Genomic DNA, 18,155 nt, shown 5'->3' on the forward strand with positions numbered 1-18,155 from the left:
GGCCAGCTCGAGTACTGCAACCAAAGCCTCATACTTGACTTCATTGTTAGTTAACATAACAGTTTAATGTCCCGCCTCACGGTTTCCCCCGAAGGCGTGATTAGGACCACCCCGAGTCTGGACCCTTTCACATTAGAAGCTCCATCCGTGAACAAGATCCAAACTCCTAATGATGTTTCTGACACCAACATCGCTTCTTTAACAGCCATGGGCAATAATCCAAGACTAAAATCGGCCACGAAGTCGGTCAAAACTTGTGATTTGATCGCAGTCCTAAGCTTGTATTCAATATCAAACTCACATATTTTGAATGCCCATTTGGCCAATCGTCCTGATAATTCAGGCTTGTGGAGAACATTCCGTAAAGGGAAGGTCGTCATAATGACTATCGGGTGGCATTGGAAATAAGGCCTAAGCTTTCGAGAAGCGACTACGAGAGCTAAGGCCAGTTTTTCGAGGTGCGGATAATGAGTTTCTGCTCCTGACAAAATTTTGCTAACATTATAGATAGGGAATTGAGTACCTTCATCCTCCCGTGCTAGAACGACACTTACCGCTACCTCTGAGACTGCTAAGTATATTAGCAGTTGTGCACCTTCCCCCAGTTTCAATAGTAGCGGGGGGCTTGATATATAACGTTTTGGGTCTTTTAAGGCCTATTGACATTCTGGAGTCCATTCGTAGTTCTTCTTCTTCTTCTTCTTCTTCTTCTTCTTCTTCTTAAGATATGAGAAGAAATGATGACATCTTTTCGAGGATCGAAAGATGAACCTGCTTAGAGCAGCCAATCTTCCAGTTAGCCTTGGACTTCTTTTATGCTTGTCAGCTAGTCTGAGATGTCCTAAATGGCTTTGATCTTATCAGGATTTACCTCTATCCCCCTTTGTGAAACCAAGAAATCCAAGAACTTATCGGAGCCAACCCCGAACGTGCATTTTTCTGGGTTGAGCTTCATGTTGTGCTTCCTCAAGATATCAAAGGTTTCCTAGAGGTGCTTTAAATGATCACCTACATTCAAATTCTTGAGCAACATGTCATGTAGATACACTTCCATCGTTTTACCTATCTGCTTCTCGAACATCTTGTTCACGAAACTCTAATAAATGGCTCTGGCATTTTTGAGATCGAAGGACATCACATTATAACAATATGTACCACAACTCGTTATGAACGAAGTTTTTTCCTGATCCTCCAGATTCATCTTAATTTGATTGTACCCAAATAGGCACCGAGAAAACTCATTAACTCTTTCCCGACCGTTGTATCAATCATTTGACCAATGTTTGGTAGTGGGAATGAGTCTTTAGGGCAAGCCTTATTCAAGTCTTTATAATCTACGCATATTCGAAATTTGTTATTCTTTTTTGGAACTACAACTACATTAGCTAGCCATTCAGGATACTTTACTTCCCGGATTGAACCGATGTCAAGTAATCGAGTTACCTCTTCCTTAATAAATCTGTTTCTAACCTAGGCTATCGAGCATTTCGTTTGCCTTACCGGAGAGGCGCTTAGGTCCATGCTTAGCTTATGCACGACCACCTCTAGTAGGATACCTATCATATCAGAGTGTGACCATGCGAAACAATCAACATTATCTTTAAGGAAATTAATAAATCTTGACCTGAGTTCGGGATTGAGTCCTATTCCCAGGTGAAATTTTCTCTCCAAGAATTCTTCAAACAAAATCACGTATTCAAGTTCTTCTGTCGTGGACTTGGTCGCGTTTGTCTCTTTCAGTACCTGAAAGTATCTCGGTACCTGGTGGGATTCCGACGACTTCTCTCCTTTATCATCTTCACTCGGCTCGGGAGCAGGCGTCGGTTTCTGTTATTGCTATTTACTGGGTTCCTTCCCTTTACTATTGGAAATTGATACTGTGTTCATTTTTCTTGCTGTCGGTTGATCTCCTCTTATTTTCTTGATTCCCTCTGGGGGTCGGGAATTTTAGCAGTTGGTGATATGTTGATGGTATAACCTTCATTTAATGTAACTATGGTCTACTAAGAATAATGTTGTATCCCATGTCACCATGCACCACTTCAAATAAGGTGGTATTCGTAACTCCTTCGACATTCGTGGGCAGCAGGATCTCCCCTCGGGTTGTCACACTTACCAAGTTGACCCCAGCGATGAGCTTTATTGTCGGAATGATACTTCTGATTAATTTGGTTTATTCCAGCACTCTCCAATGAATGATGTTGGTTGAGCATCCTGGGTCAACCAAAACACGTTTAATCTTGAAATCTAGAATATTAAGAGAAATTACCTAGGCATCGTTATGAGGCAGAAGAAGTCCGTCGGCATCTTCTTCCGCGAAGGTGATGTCATCTTCGACGACTTCTCGAAGTCTCTTGTTATGAGTCACTGATAATTTTGTCTTCTTGGCCACCGAGAACGTTACACCATTGATTTCATTCCCTCCGAAGATTGTGTTGATAGTCAACTGATAAGGGTCTTCCCCTATCTTTGAGGGTTCTGCGTTGTCCCGGCTGCGGCCATAATTGTTCTTGGCTCGATCGCTCAAGAACTCCCTGAGTTGGCCATCCTTCAATAGCGTTTCCACTTCCTCGCTCATATGTGGACAGTCCCCAGTCTTGTGGTCGTGCGTCCCATGATATTCGCACCAAAAGCGGGATCCCTCTGGCTGGGATCAGATCTGATTGGCATCGGGAATCGTACCTCTTTGATATTCCTCATCGACGATACTAGCTCCACTGCGCTGATGTTGAAATTGTAATATGATAACCTGGGATAAGTATAATTTCGGGTCCCCAATACCTCTTTTTCTTGTAGCGATTTGTTGCTCCGACCGCAATTAGTTTTTCTATCGGGAGCGAACCTATTTGAGGACCAGAACCCTTTGCCGCCACGTCCCTCAGCTCTCTTGTAAGGTAAGAAACGACCTTTAGAAGATCGACGGTGTGCATTAAAGTTTCCCTTGAACTTGTCATGGTTCTTGTCTCGGTCCCACCCCTTGGTTGATGTCGGGAGCCCGAGCTGATCATCTTCTATCCTTATCTTCGATTCGTAACGGTTATGGATATCCGTTCATGTGGTCGCTTGGAACTCGAACAAGCTTTCCTTCAACTTTCGGGAGGCGTCGGAGCTACTCGGGTTCAAACCATTAGTGAATGCCTCAGCTGCCTATTCGTCTAATACGACTAGTAGCAGCATCCTCTCTTTTTGGAATCTAATAACGAACTCTCACAGTAATTCGGACTCACCCTGTGCGATCCTAAATATATATGCCTTTCGGGCTTGGACCTTTCTGGAGTCGGCATGGGCCTTTATGAATGAATATGCGAGAATTTCAAAAGAATCAATTGAATACTCGGGTAAAAGAGAATACCATGTCAAGGAGCCTTTTGTGAGGGTTTCTCCAAAAGTTTTCAGCAAAACTGACTCAATCTCATGTTGAGGCAAGTCGTTTCCTTTCACCGTCATTGTATAAGTTGTGATGTGCTCCTGGGGATCTAAAGTCCCATCGTACTTTGGTATATCTGGCATCTTGAACCATTTCGGAATCAATTTCGATGTTGCGCTTGGCTTAAACGGTAACTTGGTGTATTTCTTCGAATCTGGGGCCTTCAAAACTGGTGGTGCGCCTGGAATTTGGTCCATTCGGGCGTGAAACTCCTTCGCGTTTTGATCTATCCACTCGTTCATCTCCCTCATGAATCTCATGAGTTTGATTTTGAAAGGATCATTACCGTTATCGTTACCGGACCCACTACCGGTTCCCCCAGCTCTGTCGAAACCGACCTCACCCCTCGAGGTGTTGTTATCAACTCTTTGAGCCATTTGATTTGCAGGAGCGCCGGGAGGGACTGGGCCTCTTCTATTTGTGTTGTTGGTAGCACCTGATAATGCCTGCTTCAATTCCGTCATGACCTGGTCCTGCCTTGAGAGATGACCCATCAGGAGTTGTATCCCGCACATGGTTGGGATATTTTCCGCCATGGACCGGAGTTGCTACATCCCCCTCGTTGTGGGTGTAAGTGATTGAATCCTCATGTTGAGGCAGATTTTCTTGCGCCTCAACGTTGTGTGCGATGTTGACATCGTTAACTGCCTTTTTCGATTTTTGCTATGAAACAAAGAATCAAATGAGTTATTAATAGATGCAAGGATCAACTCAATTACACAACTGTCTAAGCCCCACGGCGGGGCCAAACTGTTTACCCGTAAAACGGTATAGTTGAATTTGTTACATAGTTTATAGACAAGCGAACTGATTTGATCCAAAAATGATAAATAAATAAGATTAAAGATAAGACTTAGCATTAAAATAAAAGGACATGGCAGGCTTGGCTCCGAGAGCAATGTCTCCGAGGACAGAAATAAGAACAATATGCAAGAAAAAAGTAAAGTGAACTTATTTAGCTTAAGAATAGAATGTACCATAAGTATTGCCAAAGATTTCGTGTCCTTACAATGGTTGTTGAAACTATTATTTATAGCTATACTTAGGAAATAAGATTCTAGGATCAAGCCTCTCTTAAATGTCAATAAAAGGAGCCATTGATGAATATGTAACGGCAGGTCATGAATGTCAAAATTCTTTGCAACGACTGTTTATTTAATAGTAGGGAATATTCTTCATTAAATGCCATTTGGTGACAAACATTCGACCTATTCACATTGATTATGCTCCCTTCGGGGCCTATCCGATATACTGCGACTGTTGTTCCCGGTCTTGATTCTTACTTGATTTGTCTTTCGCGTGTCTCCGGTTCCACGTGTCACGCTATCATTCGATCATTTAATATAAACAGATTACTCTATACACTTAGCCCACAAAAAACTCCACTAAATCAATAAACAAGAATACAAATTGTTCTCAAAGTGGCTACAAACAAAGTGCCAAACAACGAACAACAACACAAGTAATATAACACCAAACTAGAGACGAAAAGGAGAGAAATCACTTGAAACAGGGCTACTGTTCAAGTTCATTTTCGGGAAGTTCCAGAAGCAAAATCCAATCTCCACCGTTCAGATCAAAGAACATGATATTAAGAATCTCCGGTCCAAATTTGGGTACGATCGAACAGTTAACGAATTGGGAAACGCTACAAGAAGAGGACTGCCTGGAGCAGAATTTTCTGGAGCAAAGAACAATGTTTTCTTCTCTCTCAAGTCACCAAAAACGGCCACCTCTATTTTTCACTCTTGTGGTCATATATATATATATATACAGTGAGCTTTACGGCAAAGTGAATTAAGCCCAAAAGGTATTTTATTTATTAGTATAGGAAAGAAAAAAGGCCCAAAAATCCAACAATTACTAGTACTAAAAATAAGCCATCGAAGTTAAAGTAGACTTTTTTTAACTCTTAGATTTTGTACAAATTGTGTACCATATGAAACTAAATGGATATGTCAAATTAATTAATGCACTAAATATGCTTTCTGATTTGATGCAAATTTCGAGTGCGAATATATTTTTGTTTTCTAGCTTCTCTATCGACCAAGGCTTTGAAAATCCATCTGTCTCTGAAGCAATTAAATTAGAGTATGAGTTCCCCATTCAACCTTGCTTTACACGCACAAGACACTAGAAAATTTCAGGTGACATAGCGTACACGTAAGTTGATTTATCGAATTAAGCCAAACCAAAAAAAAGATTTTTTTTTAGCAAAACATTTTCAAAAAGCATAATTTTATTTACTCTTACAATACTGTCACCAGTTTGACCTTAAATTTAGGCCAAACCCATATACAACCCATTCAACTTGACTCCATTATTTATTTTGGCACTCTATCTCAACCTTGTTCCATTTTGTCCCTCAAACTCTATTTCTTATGTTTCATTTTAACACAAAAGTTGAAACCAATGCAAAAAAATATAGCGCGTGTCTATACACAAATCTGAGGTATAACAAATATCCAATTAAATGTTGCCACCTGATTTTTTCATCCTTTATTTCATATAAGCTTGAAGTTTGAAGTGAATCCATGTCTCAAAGAAAATTATTTTTTCATAATGGAATGGATATTTGTTCTTGTGGATTTCAAGTTGATCTGAAAGTATCATGGACACCAAAAAATCCGGGACGGGTATTTTAGTATTGACCCGTTTGACAAGGATGAGCAACATTTAATTGAATTTTTATTACACCTTAGATTTGTGTATACACACACGCTATCTTTTTTTGCACCGATTTTAACTTTTGTATTAAAATGAAACATAAAAAATAAAGTTGGAGAGCCAAAATGAAACAAAGTTGAGATAGAGTGCCCAAATGAAAAATGGAGCCAAGTTGAATGAGCTATTTATGTGTTTGGCCTTAAATTTATAATCTAATTTTTCCTTTTATTCACTTATTATTGCTTTGTCAATATTAAGAATTCATTCCATGTTTAGCTATTCTTTTCTAAAATGTAAATTGTTAATATATATTTCTAAAATCTTTTGCTACAACTCGCTATTATCTGATAAGTGTTCTTTTATGAATATTATATATATATATATATATATATATATATATATATATTGTTTACACCATTAGGTCGTCTTGTTTGCTTGTATTCAAGGCCAAACATGAAACAACTACTACTATATGAGTTTTTGACCAATATTATGCTTTATCTTTGAGTGTAGGTCTATTTTAGTCCCACAAATATAATTTTGAGCATATTTAGTCCCTTAAGTATGCTAAAGTGGAGCACCTTTAGTCTCACTGACACAATCTGTTCAAAAACTAACGGTGTTACCCAACTCTGATTCATGAAGCAAATCTTCTACTCTGAAATAAAATATTTCCTCTCCTTTTATTGGATAACGCAAATTATCACTTTAATTCCTCATTTTTAGATTATGTCTTCTAAATTTTTGACCTTGAAAATATCTCCTTCTGTGCTAGTTTTCAACGAGAAAATGATATTGTATAGCCGCTGTAAAAATAATAGCCGAAAAATATATAAAATTTGTATATTTTTTTGTAATGTATACACATTTAAAAAATTCGGTTGATTTTTCCAAAAAGAAAAGTTAAAATTTGAAAAAAAAATAGAGCTGCCAAGATCACTTCTAGGCTTATTATTGAAGCAAACGAATAACCAGGTTGTATTATCACTTTTAGCCAGTGTCAGAAACTATTTACATCTGGTAACGGAAAAAGTATATAAAATTTGTATAATTTTGGTATATTAACATACAATATATATATATATATATATACAAAAAAAATACACAAATTTTATATATTTTTGGACTATTATTTTTACAGCAGCTATACAGTATCATTTTCTTATTGAAAACTGGCACAGAAGTGGATATTTTCAAGGTTAAAATTTTTGAATACATAATCTAAAAATAAGGAATTAAAGTGATAATTTGCGTTATCCAATAAAAGGAGAGAAAATATTTTACTTTAAAGTACAAGATTTGCTTCATGAATTAGGGTTAGGTAACACGGTTAGTTTTTAAACATACTGTGACAGTGAGACTAAAAATGTTACAATTTAGCCTACTGAACGGACTATATATGCTAAGAGCTAACCAAAATATACCTGGCCAAAACTCACTACTATATAAAGAGATTCGAGATAGTTTCGGGTGTTAAAACAGGAGTCCACTGAAAAACTTAAAAACAACCGTAGGAACACTATCTGAAGAAGGTAGAAGAGTAAACACCAAAGAGGCTCCAGCAACCTGGGAAAGCTCACGGTAAGCACCATTCGGAAACCCCTTTTTGCTGTCTTTGTTATATACTTTTGCAACTTCCCCTTTTTCTTTTTTTGTTTTTTAAATTTTATTTTGCGGGGCTGGGTGGGTGGAGGGGGTTGTCTCCGGTAAAAATTGATTCTTGAAATTGGGGTTTGGCTTTGGAACATGAAAGTAAACTATGTCTTGAATTCATGATTATTGGACCTTTAAAGTGGAAATTTTTATTTGTTTATCTTGATTTGGTGAACTCCACTTCCCCCCAGAAAAACCCCCTCCCAGGCTCAGCATAAAGACGTGGATGATTAAGTTATTGAATGTATTATAACAAAGAGTAGGTAATTTGGATGGGAAAGAACTTTGCTTGAGCTATGGCATTTGTGGTATTTATTTATACAAGTTTGGATATAGCACATGACGATGTGTAGCAAAAATAATGTCCATGTACATTGTCCCTGAGTACAAAATCTTGTTAGGTGCTAGCTAAGTGTTGTATCAACTAGCGAGCTTTGTTCAAGTGGCAAAAGTTGAGGGATTTGGGACTTAGGTCATAGGCTCGAGCCCTGCGCCATTCGAACTAAGCTTGGTATTTAAGTGGAGAAGGGTAGAGGTGCAGACCCATTATCCCCGAGTTTCGGAGGCTGCAAATTGGTCCTAAGGGGTTGATCCCGAATAGATTTCTCGGTCATAAAAAAAGGGTTTGTATCAACTGAGTTTCTCTTTCGCCTTGTTGATATAGCACAAGAAGTAACGTTCTTCAAAAAAAAAACAAGTTTTTTTTTTCGCCAAAGAAAGATAGTTGGGGAAACAGATAGCAGGAGTCAAGGAAGGTACAAAAACAAAAGTTCCTTTGAATCGCGAGGCACAAAAAGACAGTGGAGACTCCTTTGTTAGTAACATTATAAATAGTTGCACCTGTGTCATATTTTTTTGATAAGTAAAGTAGTTTAATCACAACTATATTGAAAGCACCAAGCGCTACAAAAACTTTGCGAATCTTCCTTCTGTAGCTATCTAGATTGTTCATGTTTCTTGCCTATATCACGACAAACTTTGCTAATCTGTTAGAATCTTAAGTTTACACATTTCTTGAAACTTCTGCAAAGCACCTCAAGGTGGTTGAAGTTGAACACTCTATAAGACTATAACTGCTTTAGGCATTGTCCAATCAGTTTCAGAAAGAAAATAAATTCCAGACATCTTTCACCGCCTTAATTTGCAAATAAGAGATGATTCCTTGTTTTCCCCTCCTTTCCCAGTACATGACTATGTGGGGTTGGCCTGGTGGTAATTGACTTGAGCCTTGGGGTTTGCTCCCTTTCAAGGTCTCAAGTTCGAAACCCACTGGGTGCAAACAATTTCTGAGGGCCATCGGACTGGGTAAAACCTGAATTAATCGTGGTGCACTTGCGGGAAACTCCTTGCCGAGGGCCTGTGCACCCCCGGGATTAGTCGGGGCTCAAAGAGACTTGGACACCCGGTGCAAATCAAAAAAAAAATGACTATGTGCTTTTTCAGTATCCAGCTTACAAGCTAGTTTAGGAGTGCATCTTCCAATCCACATCCAGATATTCATTTTCTATTGGGGCTGAGAGTGACTCTTCCTGGCTTTCACAAATATGTTCTGTGCATCCGATACAATATGGCTATGACTTCTTCTAAAATCAAAGACAACAGCTTTGGTAAAGTCTTTTATTAAACTGGTACCAAGATGGTACCGGAACAAGATTAATCTAATAGATGTAGACATAGATACTTCCAAGTTCCAACTAAGCTAATTGAGTGAAAATCTGGTGCTAAATCAAGCTCATCTCGTTTCTTGAAGATGCATCTATCCTGAAAGTAAAAGGTTCTCAGAACTTTTTTCTTACCTATCGCCAAAATTTCTGAAATAAGCTCCACTGTGAAGCCATCCGACCTTCATAACATTTCTCCTGCTCGTGAATTTACTGCTTCAATAACTCTGCTCGCGAGTTTACTGCTTCAATAACTCTCTTCTGGTACACCTGGTAAAATGAATTTCTTCCACTTTTGGCCACTAGTGCTAAGTGTCAGAGAATAGATTCTGATGAAAGTAAAGGATTTCCTTCTTATTCTTATTTGCGTCCTTAATTGTTCTACCATTAATGAGCAATTTGAAGATACTGTAGTAGTAGCGATAATGTGCATTTGCCATTCTACACAAAATCTAATGTTTTTGTCTGCTTCCTTGATGCACCATGCTCTATATCTTTGTTGCCATATGATGTCCTTTGTTAATGCCAATCTGCCCAGGTATCTGTTCGGTATTTTCATGATAAATCCTTTTGGTCTACTTCTTGGACTTAGTTGCAGTGTCAAGAGGTTGAGAGTCCTTAACTTTCCTGGAATCTCGAGTTTAGTCTCTTCCAGTTCAAACACTTATTTACTTCCATTTTTGAACATCCCTTTCCTATTTCAGCATCACGACCAGCACAAAATCTGTGTTTCCCGTTGCATGGTAGGACTCCAACCAGTTCTTTACTTGGTCTTCAGACCCTTCCTTTCATAACTGTATGTTCTCTAATCTGAAAGGTCTCTTGATTATCTATCCAAATCCAACATTATGAGGAAGTGATCATAAAGAAGTCTTCGCTGTAAGACTCTTGTATTTGCATATTATCTTTCCAATTACCTGAGATTAAAATTGTTCAAGCCTGGAAAACTTCCCTGTGTTTCCTCCACTCAGACCAAGTGAAATTTCCTTCTGTCAATGGAATATCTATCAAGTCCATATCCAGAATTAAGTATGATCATATTGATAAGTACATGACTTATTTGATCTTTCTTCCAGAAAATTCATCTTAGGTCCATGGGCCTTGGAAAACACCAGGAGAAATTGCTAATGACAAATTCAAGTAAATAGGAAATAGAGTAGTTCCCAGCAAGTTTGTCTTGACATGGTTAACCTCCTATCTTGCATAACCACGCTTTTACAAACACTGGTGCTACACACTCCGGCTTGTATAGCTCATAGGATTTTTTCGTCTATTTTACAGACAGTTTTCACTCTTTCCCATTGTCAATGAACCTTTCCAATATCATTGGCAAGTCCCTCACTGCTGTATCATTTGCCAACTCGGCAATGATTACTACTGCTCTTCTTATCTCGGTAAACCTGAACGTAAACAAATCTGCCATAGAGTTGGAATTTCTTATGAATTGCTACTCATTTTTGGTTTTTTCATCTTTTCTCCATTTGTTACCTATCTAGCCTTTGCTTTCTGATGCTAGTCATAAGACATGTCAGTACTGTCTGAAGCTCTGTTTATCCAACTATTATTGCGCTTGCCGATCCTCTTCTCTTCCGATGATGCTGAACCACACTGTTTCACTATGTTTGATTTCCTCAAAGGGTTTCCCTCCATCAAGGAAGAAAGTCTCTCTCTCTCTCTCTTTCCTTCTTCGGACTGCCATTTCTCTTGGGCCAAAAGAGCAGAAATAACTGGAGAAGACAACCGAGGACACTGGCGCCAACCCGTTTCAGCCACGATCATGGTGCTGCAACTCGTTTCGGTGTACACGGACACACATAGTACTCTTTTAATCGCATTAAGTTGGTTGCAGCGTGATTAGCACTAAGATGATATATTTGTTTCATGAGTAGTTTGTTATGCTATCAAAATTATGTGAACTGTGGTTACCGCTCTTTCTAAGATGCTGGTGAATTGCTTGTGTTTAGGTGAACTTTGGCGTTACTCATCATGGAAACTTCAGATAAAGAGTATGCTGCTTTTGGAGAGAAAGTGAAACGTACTATATTCATTGACAACCTTTCACCTGTGGCTACTGAAGCTGTTGTTAAAGCTGCTCTTGATCAATTTGGGAATGTCATTCAGGTCAAGTTTATCCCAAACTACCTTGAACCAAAGAACATTGGACAAGCTGCATTGGTTGAGGTGGAAAATGCAGACCAGGCGAAAACTATTATCACTGAGTTAAGCAATTCCCCGTTTATGATATGTGGTATGCCAAGGCCAGTCAGGGCACGTGCTGCTGAAGCAGAGATGTTTGATGACCGTCCTAGAAAACCTGGTAGTAAGATAGTATGCCGATGGTTGGACTCTAGCGATCCTGATTTTGAGGTGGCCAACAAGATCAAGCTTACAGTTAGAAAACAGGCAGAGGAATCTAAGTTTTTGCTCAAGGTAAACTTTCGTTTTTACTTCAGTGTATATCTCACATTTAAGTATTCCTGATGTTAGAAGTTCATTTTCTCTATGTAGCATCAACTGGAGGAGGAAGAAAATCTTTCGAAGAAACAGACGGAGACCTTGAATGCAAGCTATAAGAAGTTTGAAATCATAGAAAGTGTTGTTAGCAACAGAGTTGCTACACGGTTGGCAGAACGTTACAGAGTGCGTGTTGCAGATACTGAGCAGTAAGCTCATTGTTAGAATACTTTGCACAGCAAACTAGCATTGACCTAAAGATTCAACTTCTAGGCAATTGACATGTTTTGCTTTTTATGATCATATTTCTGGCGGTAGAGTTGAATCTATAAAACCGTGTTCACTTGATCATGAATTGTAATTTGGCCTAAATTTACTTAATTGTGTGTCAAGTAAACCTGCAGGAGATTAGCTTATATCTAATTATCAATGAAGATATTGTAGGAGTGTTAAAGCTAGTGTGTGTGTGTGTGTTTGTTGTTTTCTTTTTCCTTTCTGTGGCCAGGAGAAAGATGTAGTTATAACCATAGTAAAGCAGGGCAACGACAGGTATGATCAACTGAAAAAAGAAAGCCAAAAGTAAAGCAGAAAAAGAAAACAGTACATACTTGGCACAAAGTCGCAACAAATTGGACTTGAACAACATACGTTGAAGATTTCGTAAAACAACACAAGAATTTAAATAACACATACTTTAACAAGTCACAAGTTGCCTTAGACAAGACAATTTATTACTTAGTAGTTATAAAATTGGACAGACCAGAAGACGCTTTTAATTAAAGATTTGGAGCTGGAATAGCAAACTCCAGAAGCTCAGGATCTCTGTCAAATATAGACATGTCTTGTTCGTCCAACATGACTATGGCTTCAACTCCACCTTCACTTTGATTATCCATCAGAAAAAATAACTTACTGAAGTGGCCAGTTGCCATGCTCACTCTAGCTGGCCTCCCCCAACCAAAGTCTGTTTTATAAAGCGGGAGTGCAATCAAACTGCTACAAAAATAATCATCAGATTCATACTTTTGAGATAAATGCATTTTTCTTAATATTATCTTTGTCCACAAGTTTCTCTTTCTCCTTCCTCATTTCACTAACCAATTTTGGACAACTGATGTCCCTTTCATTGGTTGTTTGCACAGAAAATCCAGATACAATATTTCCAGATGCATCATGTGACAAAGATGGGTTGAGCCTTTGGCGCATATCTGCCACTTGAAACAAAGAAGATGGGTTAAATGAACCATAATTCGCTCTTCGTGCAGCCACAGCACATTAGTAAAGACGTGTGCTCACAACTTCAGTTCGAGTTGGATTATGGACTTCCGATTCATGAGCAACTTTGGCTTTGAGGGCATTTATTTTAGCAGCTGGGAACACAAATCTCTTTCCGAGATATCCAAATGATTCTTCAGACTTGATAGTTAATACAACAGTAGGATTAATATCAGATTGTGGGTAGATGGAGTCTTCTACAAAATGAGGAGATGATAGTGTTGCATTTATATCACGGCTTAAAACTCCCCAATTGTAAAAGAAATTGCTAGCAGTGCAACCATCTCCCATCCTTTTTTGGAAAAATGACACTGTATAGCTGCTGTAAAAATAATAGTCGAAAAATGTATAAAATTTGTATATTTTATATATATATATATATATATATATATATATATATATATATATATATACATTCTGTAAGTTATATAAAAAAATTATACAAATTTTATACATTTTTTCGGCTACCAGATATAAATAGTTTCTGACACGGGCTAAAAGTGATAATACCCCCCTTTTTTCCACAAAAGCCTAATAAGCTGGCTTGTCATTTCCCTACTCCTGGCCCCAAGAAACAATCGAGCCCAATACATGATGAGCAGAAGGTTAGAGGGTGCAAAATATAATTAGTGTTCCGCTTTAATTTTGACAATTTTGATTACGAAAAGTGTCTGACAAAGAATTCACCACTACATTTGGCTACTAAGTCGTGCAAAAAGCATATTCTTTATGTTAAAGTGTTTTATAATCCTAATTACAATATATTATAAATAGATTTAAGTTATGTATATTGATAGTGTAATAACTTTTTTATACTACTACATCCGTTTCAATTTAGATAAGATAGTTTGATTTGACACAAAGTTTACGAAAGAAAATAAGACTTTTGAAACATGTGGTCCTAAAAGCTTAAGGGGTAAAAGCTTTGTGGGACCATAATATTTGTGTGGCTATAAAAGCTTCTCCTTAAGGATAAAGTGGGTAAAATGAAAAGTTCAAAGTTAAATTATTTCTAATTATAGAAATGTGTCATTCTTTTTGGAGCGGACTAATAAGAAAAATGTGTCATTTAAATTGAAACGGAAGGAGTATTAATTTAATTTAATATGTTGCCTAGGTTACTTTCCATTTATCATAGAATACAAATCACTATAGAGTAGGACTATAGTTACACAAATTCAATACTTTCAGTTCACCCGAGATTAATTCCAAAACCTATCATGCACTTAATTTCGACCCTCCTTGCTTTAAGCCTTTATCATTAAACTGATACTTTGACTTCACGGAACATCATAGCATAGGCGGTTCAAAGGAAGTGGGAGCCTAAAACTAAAAATTAATAAGAGGCCTTAAATTTATTTAATATTTTTATTTTGTTTTGTTTTTGTAACAGTTGCATACGAATCCTTTTGTACTTATCTCGATCATTCACTTGGCTACCTACTAGTTCCCACTGCTGGAGATATTTGATAACTCAAATTCGCTAAGACTTATATTATATTTGGTAAGAAACATATATTGTCTGTTACCATACTGTCTTTATATACTCTTATAATCTTGTAACGACCCGACTTGTCGTTTTGAACATTTACGCTCCTTTCAATTATTTGAAGTCTTGAATAGTTTTATATGATGTATTATGATGTGTGTGAATCGTCGATTTTGATTTTCAGGTGTTTTAGGACTAGTTCGGAAGAATGAATTTCATGTTGGAAGCTTAAATGAAAAGGATTGACCGGAGTTTGACTTTTATGCAAACGGCTCCGGAATGGAGTTTTGATGGTTCCACTAGATCCATATGGTAATTTCGGACTAAGAAGTATGTCTGAATATTTATTTTGAAGTCTGTAGTTGAATTTGGCTTGAAATGGTAAAAATTAGAAATTGAAGGTTTGAAAGTTTGACCGGGAGTTAACTTTATTGAAATCGGGGTTGGAATCCAGTTCTGGAGATTTGAGCAGCTTCATTATGTCATTTATGATTCGTGCGCAAAAAAATTGAAATCATTCCGAATTCATTTGATACGTTTCGGCACAAGATATAGAATTTAAAATTTTGGAAAAATTTATAAGTTTGATTCGAGGTGCAATTTGTAATTTCGACGTTGTTTGATATAATTTGAGACATTGAGTAAGTCCGTGTTATGTTACGGGACTTATTGGTATATTCGAACGAGGTCCTGAGTGGCTCAGGTGAGTTTCAGACGAGGTTCAGATCGATTGGAGTCTTGTTGAAGCTGCTGGAATTTTCGGGTTGCTGGTGCAACCGCTTCTGCGGAAGCATGGTCGCAGAAGCGACTCCGTAGATGTCACGACCCAAAATCCTTTAAAGTTCGTGATGGCGCCTATTACCGCTATTAGGCAAGCCAACAATACTTGATTAACTTAATTACCCATTTTAGTATTTTGAAATCAAAATTTTCCTTCAATTAAATAATCGGAAATAAAATTTACAGAGTAAATGATAATATTTTCCCAATTACAATACTGAACAACTCATAAGTACCTCCAAAACCCGGTGTCACAAGTGCATGAGCATCAACTAGGAAGTAAATAAAATACAGCATCTATCCGGAATACAAATTAGATAGAAAAAATACAAATAACCCTGGAGGAGACTCTGCTGGCTGCGGATCGTAACCTGAAATGTAGCTCGCGGCAAGTCCACACATCATTCGTGCCTCCGTGCCCAAAGGACCACCGGACATAAAAGTACGTGCACAATAAAATATACAGCAAGTATAATATGAGTACGTAAATCCACGTGTACCCAGTAAGTATCTAGCCTAACCCCGGAAGAGTGGTGACGAGGGGTCGACATCGACACTCACTAGTGGTCCAATAATATCAGGTACAGTAAAGATGTGAACAATATGATGCAGAGTAAATAAATAAAATAAACAAGCATAAAATACGTAGTACAAATTCCCCTCTTTATAATAGGCTCAAGCTCTCAATTAACAAATTTCCGCCTCAACCGGAGCATATATATAAATATATAGTGGACCTCACCAAAATGGGTCAAATCACGAAGAACTCACAGATACACTGGCTTCTTGCCAAATGTTACGCAGGATTTCATGAGGATATTTTAAAGAAATGCTGAGGCGTACGGTCCGATCCCATCATAATATGTGCACTGCCGAGGGTCGAACGACACGAACTATAGATGCATCTATTAACCTGCTGAGGTGAACGGCCTTCTCCCATGAGAGTATGGTATATAAATCTTGCCGAGGCGAACGGCCCGATTTCATTAGAATGTGGTGCATAAATTCTGCCGAGGCGAACGACCTGATCCCATTAGAATAAGAAGTACATAATCCCGCCGAGGCGATCGGCCCAATCCCATTAGAATAAGAAGTTTTGACGGGTCCTTGACCCCAATCACGAATAAACATGTGAGTTGTAATTTCTTTAATAAAAAACTTTCAATAAAACATATGTATCACGGAAACATGTCGTAAGATGAGTAAAATTATTCGGTGACTAATCATGAACTCGTGAAGTCTCTACAATAGTAGTCTAGTCTCAAGTAGTAATGTAGAACAGAGGAATTTACTAGTCGAGAAACTGCTCAAACAGTACAACTATAGCATGATGTGAACCTAAGCCTACCCAGACAATAACATGAATGTAGCTACGTACGGGCTCTCGTCACCTTGCGCGTACGTAGCCCCCACAACAAGTAGAACACATCAATATACAACACCTAGGGGTAATTTCCCCCTCACAAAGTTAGACATGAGACTTACCTCGCTCCGACATTCCATAATCCGGCTCCAATGCCACTCTAACACCCCAAACCGATGTCCGTCGCTCCAAAATTAGTCAATAAACGTGCAAATCCATAATATCTACTCTAATACCCATAAAAAATTAATTTATACAAATTTCCAACTTCGTTCGAAAAGTCGATAAATCAACCCTGGGCCCACGTGCCCGGATTCTGAATTTTTTTGAAGATAAACATTATTCATAACATCATGAACTCGAATATATGATTTATTCTTAATTCCATGCACAATTTTGTGGTCAAAATCCAAAAATACTAATTTCTAGGTTTTCTACGAAAATCCTAAATTTCTACTAATTTTCATGCTTAAATCGTTATATAAATCATATATTTAACTCACAATGCGAAGCAAGCACTTACCCCATTATAGTTTATGAAGATGGCACTCCAAAAGTGCTCGAAAATCGGCTCCCATGGACGAAATGAAGTGAAATTGAGCCAAACCCTCGTTTTAAAGAAGCACACTGCCCAGCCCAATCTTCGCACTAGCGGTCCAATAGCCGCTTCTGCGGCTCCGCACCTGTGGAAATTCCATCGTAGGTGCAGCTCCAGCTGGGCCCAACAGTCCCCCGCTTCTGCGCGCAGGGTAGCGCACATGCGGGTATTACGGACCTACTCCAACTTTCGAAAATCGGAATCCGACCCCGATATCAAAAAGTCCACTCCCGGCCAAACTTCTCAAAAACCTTCAAATTTCTAACTTTCGCCAAATGACCCCGAAATGACCTACGGACCTCCAAATCCACATCCGGACGCGCTCCCGATACCAGAATCACCATACGGGGCTATTACCAAACTCAGAATCCTAAACGGACATCAATAACATTGAAATGCACTTTAACCCAAATTTATGAAATTCTTCCAAAATGTCAATCTTCCACAATAGGCATCGGAACGTGCCCGGGTCATCCAAAACCCGATCCGGACATACGCCCAAGTCCAAAATCATCATACGAACCTGTTGGAACCTTCCAATCCCGCTTCTGAGGTCATTTACTCAAAAATCAAACCTTAGTCAATTCTTCCAACTTAAAGCTTCCGAAATTAGAATTTTCTTCCCAAACTACTCCGAACTTCGCAAAATTCAATTCCGACTATACGTGCATGTCATAATACCCGAAGTGAAGCTACTCATGGCCTCAAACCACCGAACGACGTGCTAGGGCTCAAAACGACCGATTGGGTCGTTATATTCTCTCCTACTTAAACATACGTTTGTCCTT

At 38.3% G+C, this 18,155-nt stretch overlaps 2 protein-coding genes across 2 annotated transcripts; one reads left to right on the top strand and one right to left on the bottom strand.

The window, feature by feature from the left end:
• The first annotated feature begins 7,520 nt into the window (after positions 1–7,520).
• On the top strand, positions 7,521–12,320 carry LOC104118176 (ASI1-immunoprecipitated protein 1). The gene is made up of 3 exons (XM_009629366.4): positions 7,521–7,675; positions 11,373–11,838; positions 11,917–12,320. Exons 2-3 carry the CDS (start codon positions 11,395–11,397, stop codon positions 12,073–12,075), a joined length of 603 nt encoding a protein of 200 aa, XP_009627661.1. The 5' UTR covers positions 7,521–7,675; positions 11,373–11,394; the 3' UTR covers positions 12,076–12,320.
• A 318-nt stretch (positions 12,321–12,638) lies between these two features.
• Positions 12,639–13,428, bottom strand: LOC138903173 (acyltransferase Pun1-like). Its single transcript, XM_070191098.1, has 3 exons — positions 13,159–13,428; positions 12,961–13,070; positions 12,639–12,858 (listed from the first exon to the last, which is right to left on the bottom strand). Exons 1-3 carry the CDS (start codon positions 13,426–13,428, stop codon positions 12,639–12,641), a joined length of 600 nt encoding a protein of 199 aa, XP_070047199.1.
• Between the last annotated feature and the right edge of the window lie 4,727 nt (positions 13,429–18,155).

This window comes from Nicotiana tomentosiformis, chromosome 12 (assembly GCF_000390325.3).
Source record: "Nicotiana tomentosiformis chromosome 12, ASM39032v3, whole genome shotgun sequence".
NCBI classification, from domain to species: Eukaryota; Viridiplantae; Streptophyta; class Magnoliopsida; order Solanales; family Solanaceae; genus Nicotiana; species Nicotiana tomentosiformis.

Coding starts and splice junctions, on each gene's coding strand:
- LOC104118176 (XM_009629366.4), top strand. CDS start 11,395: ATGGAAACTTCAGATAAAGAGTATGCTGCTTTTGGAGAGAAAGTGAAA. Junction 11,839..11,916: donor AATCTAAGTTTTTGCTCAAG/GTAAACTTTCGT, acceptor TTCTCTATGTAG/CATCAACTGGAGGAGGAAGA.
- LOC138903173 (XM_070191098.1), bottom strand. CDS start 13,428: ATGGGAGATGGTTGCACTGCTAGCAATTTCTTTTACAATTGGGGAGTT. Junction 13,071..13,158: donor ATCCAACTCGAACTGAAGTT/GTGAGCACACGT, acceptor TTCAAGTGGCAG/ATATGCGCCAAAGGCTCAAC. Junction 12,859..12,960: donor ACATCAGTTGTCCAAAATTG/GTTAGTGAAATG, acceptor TTATTTTTGTAG/CAGTTTGATTGCACTCCCGC.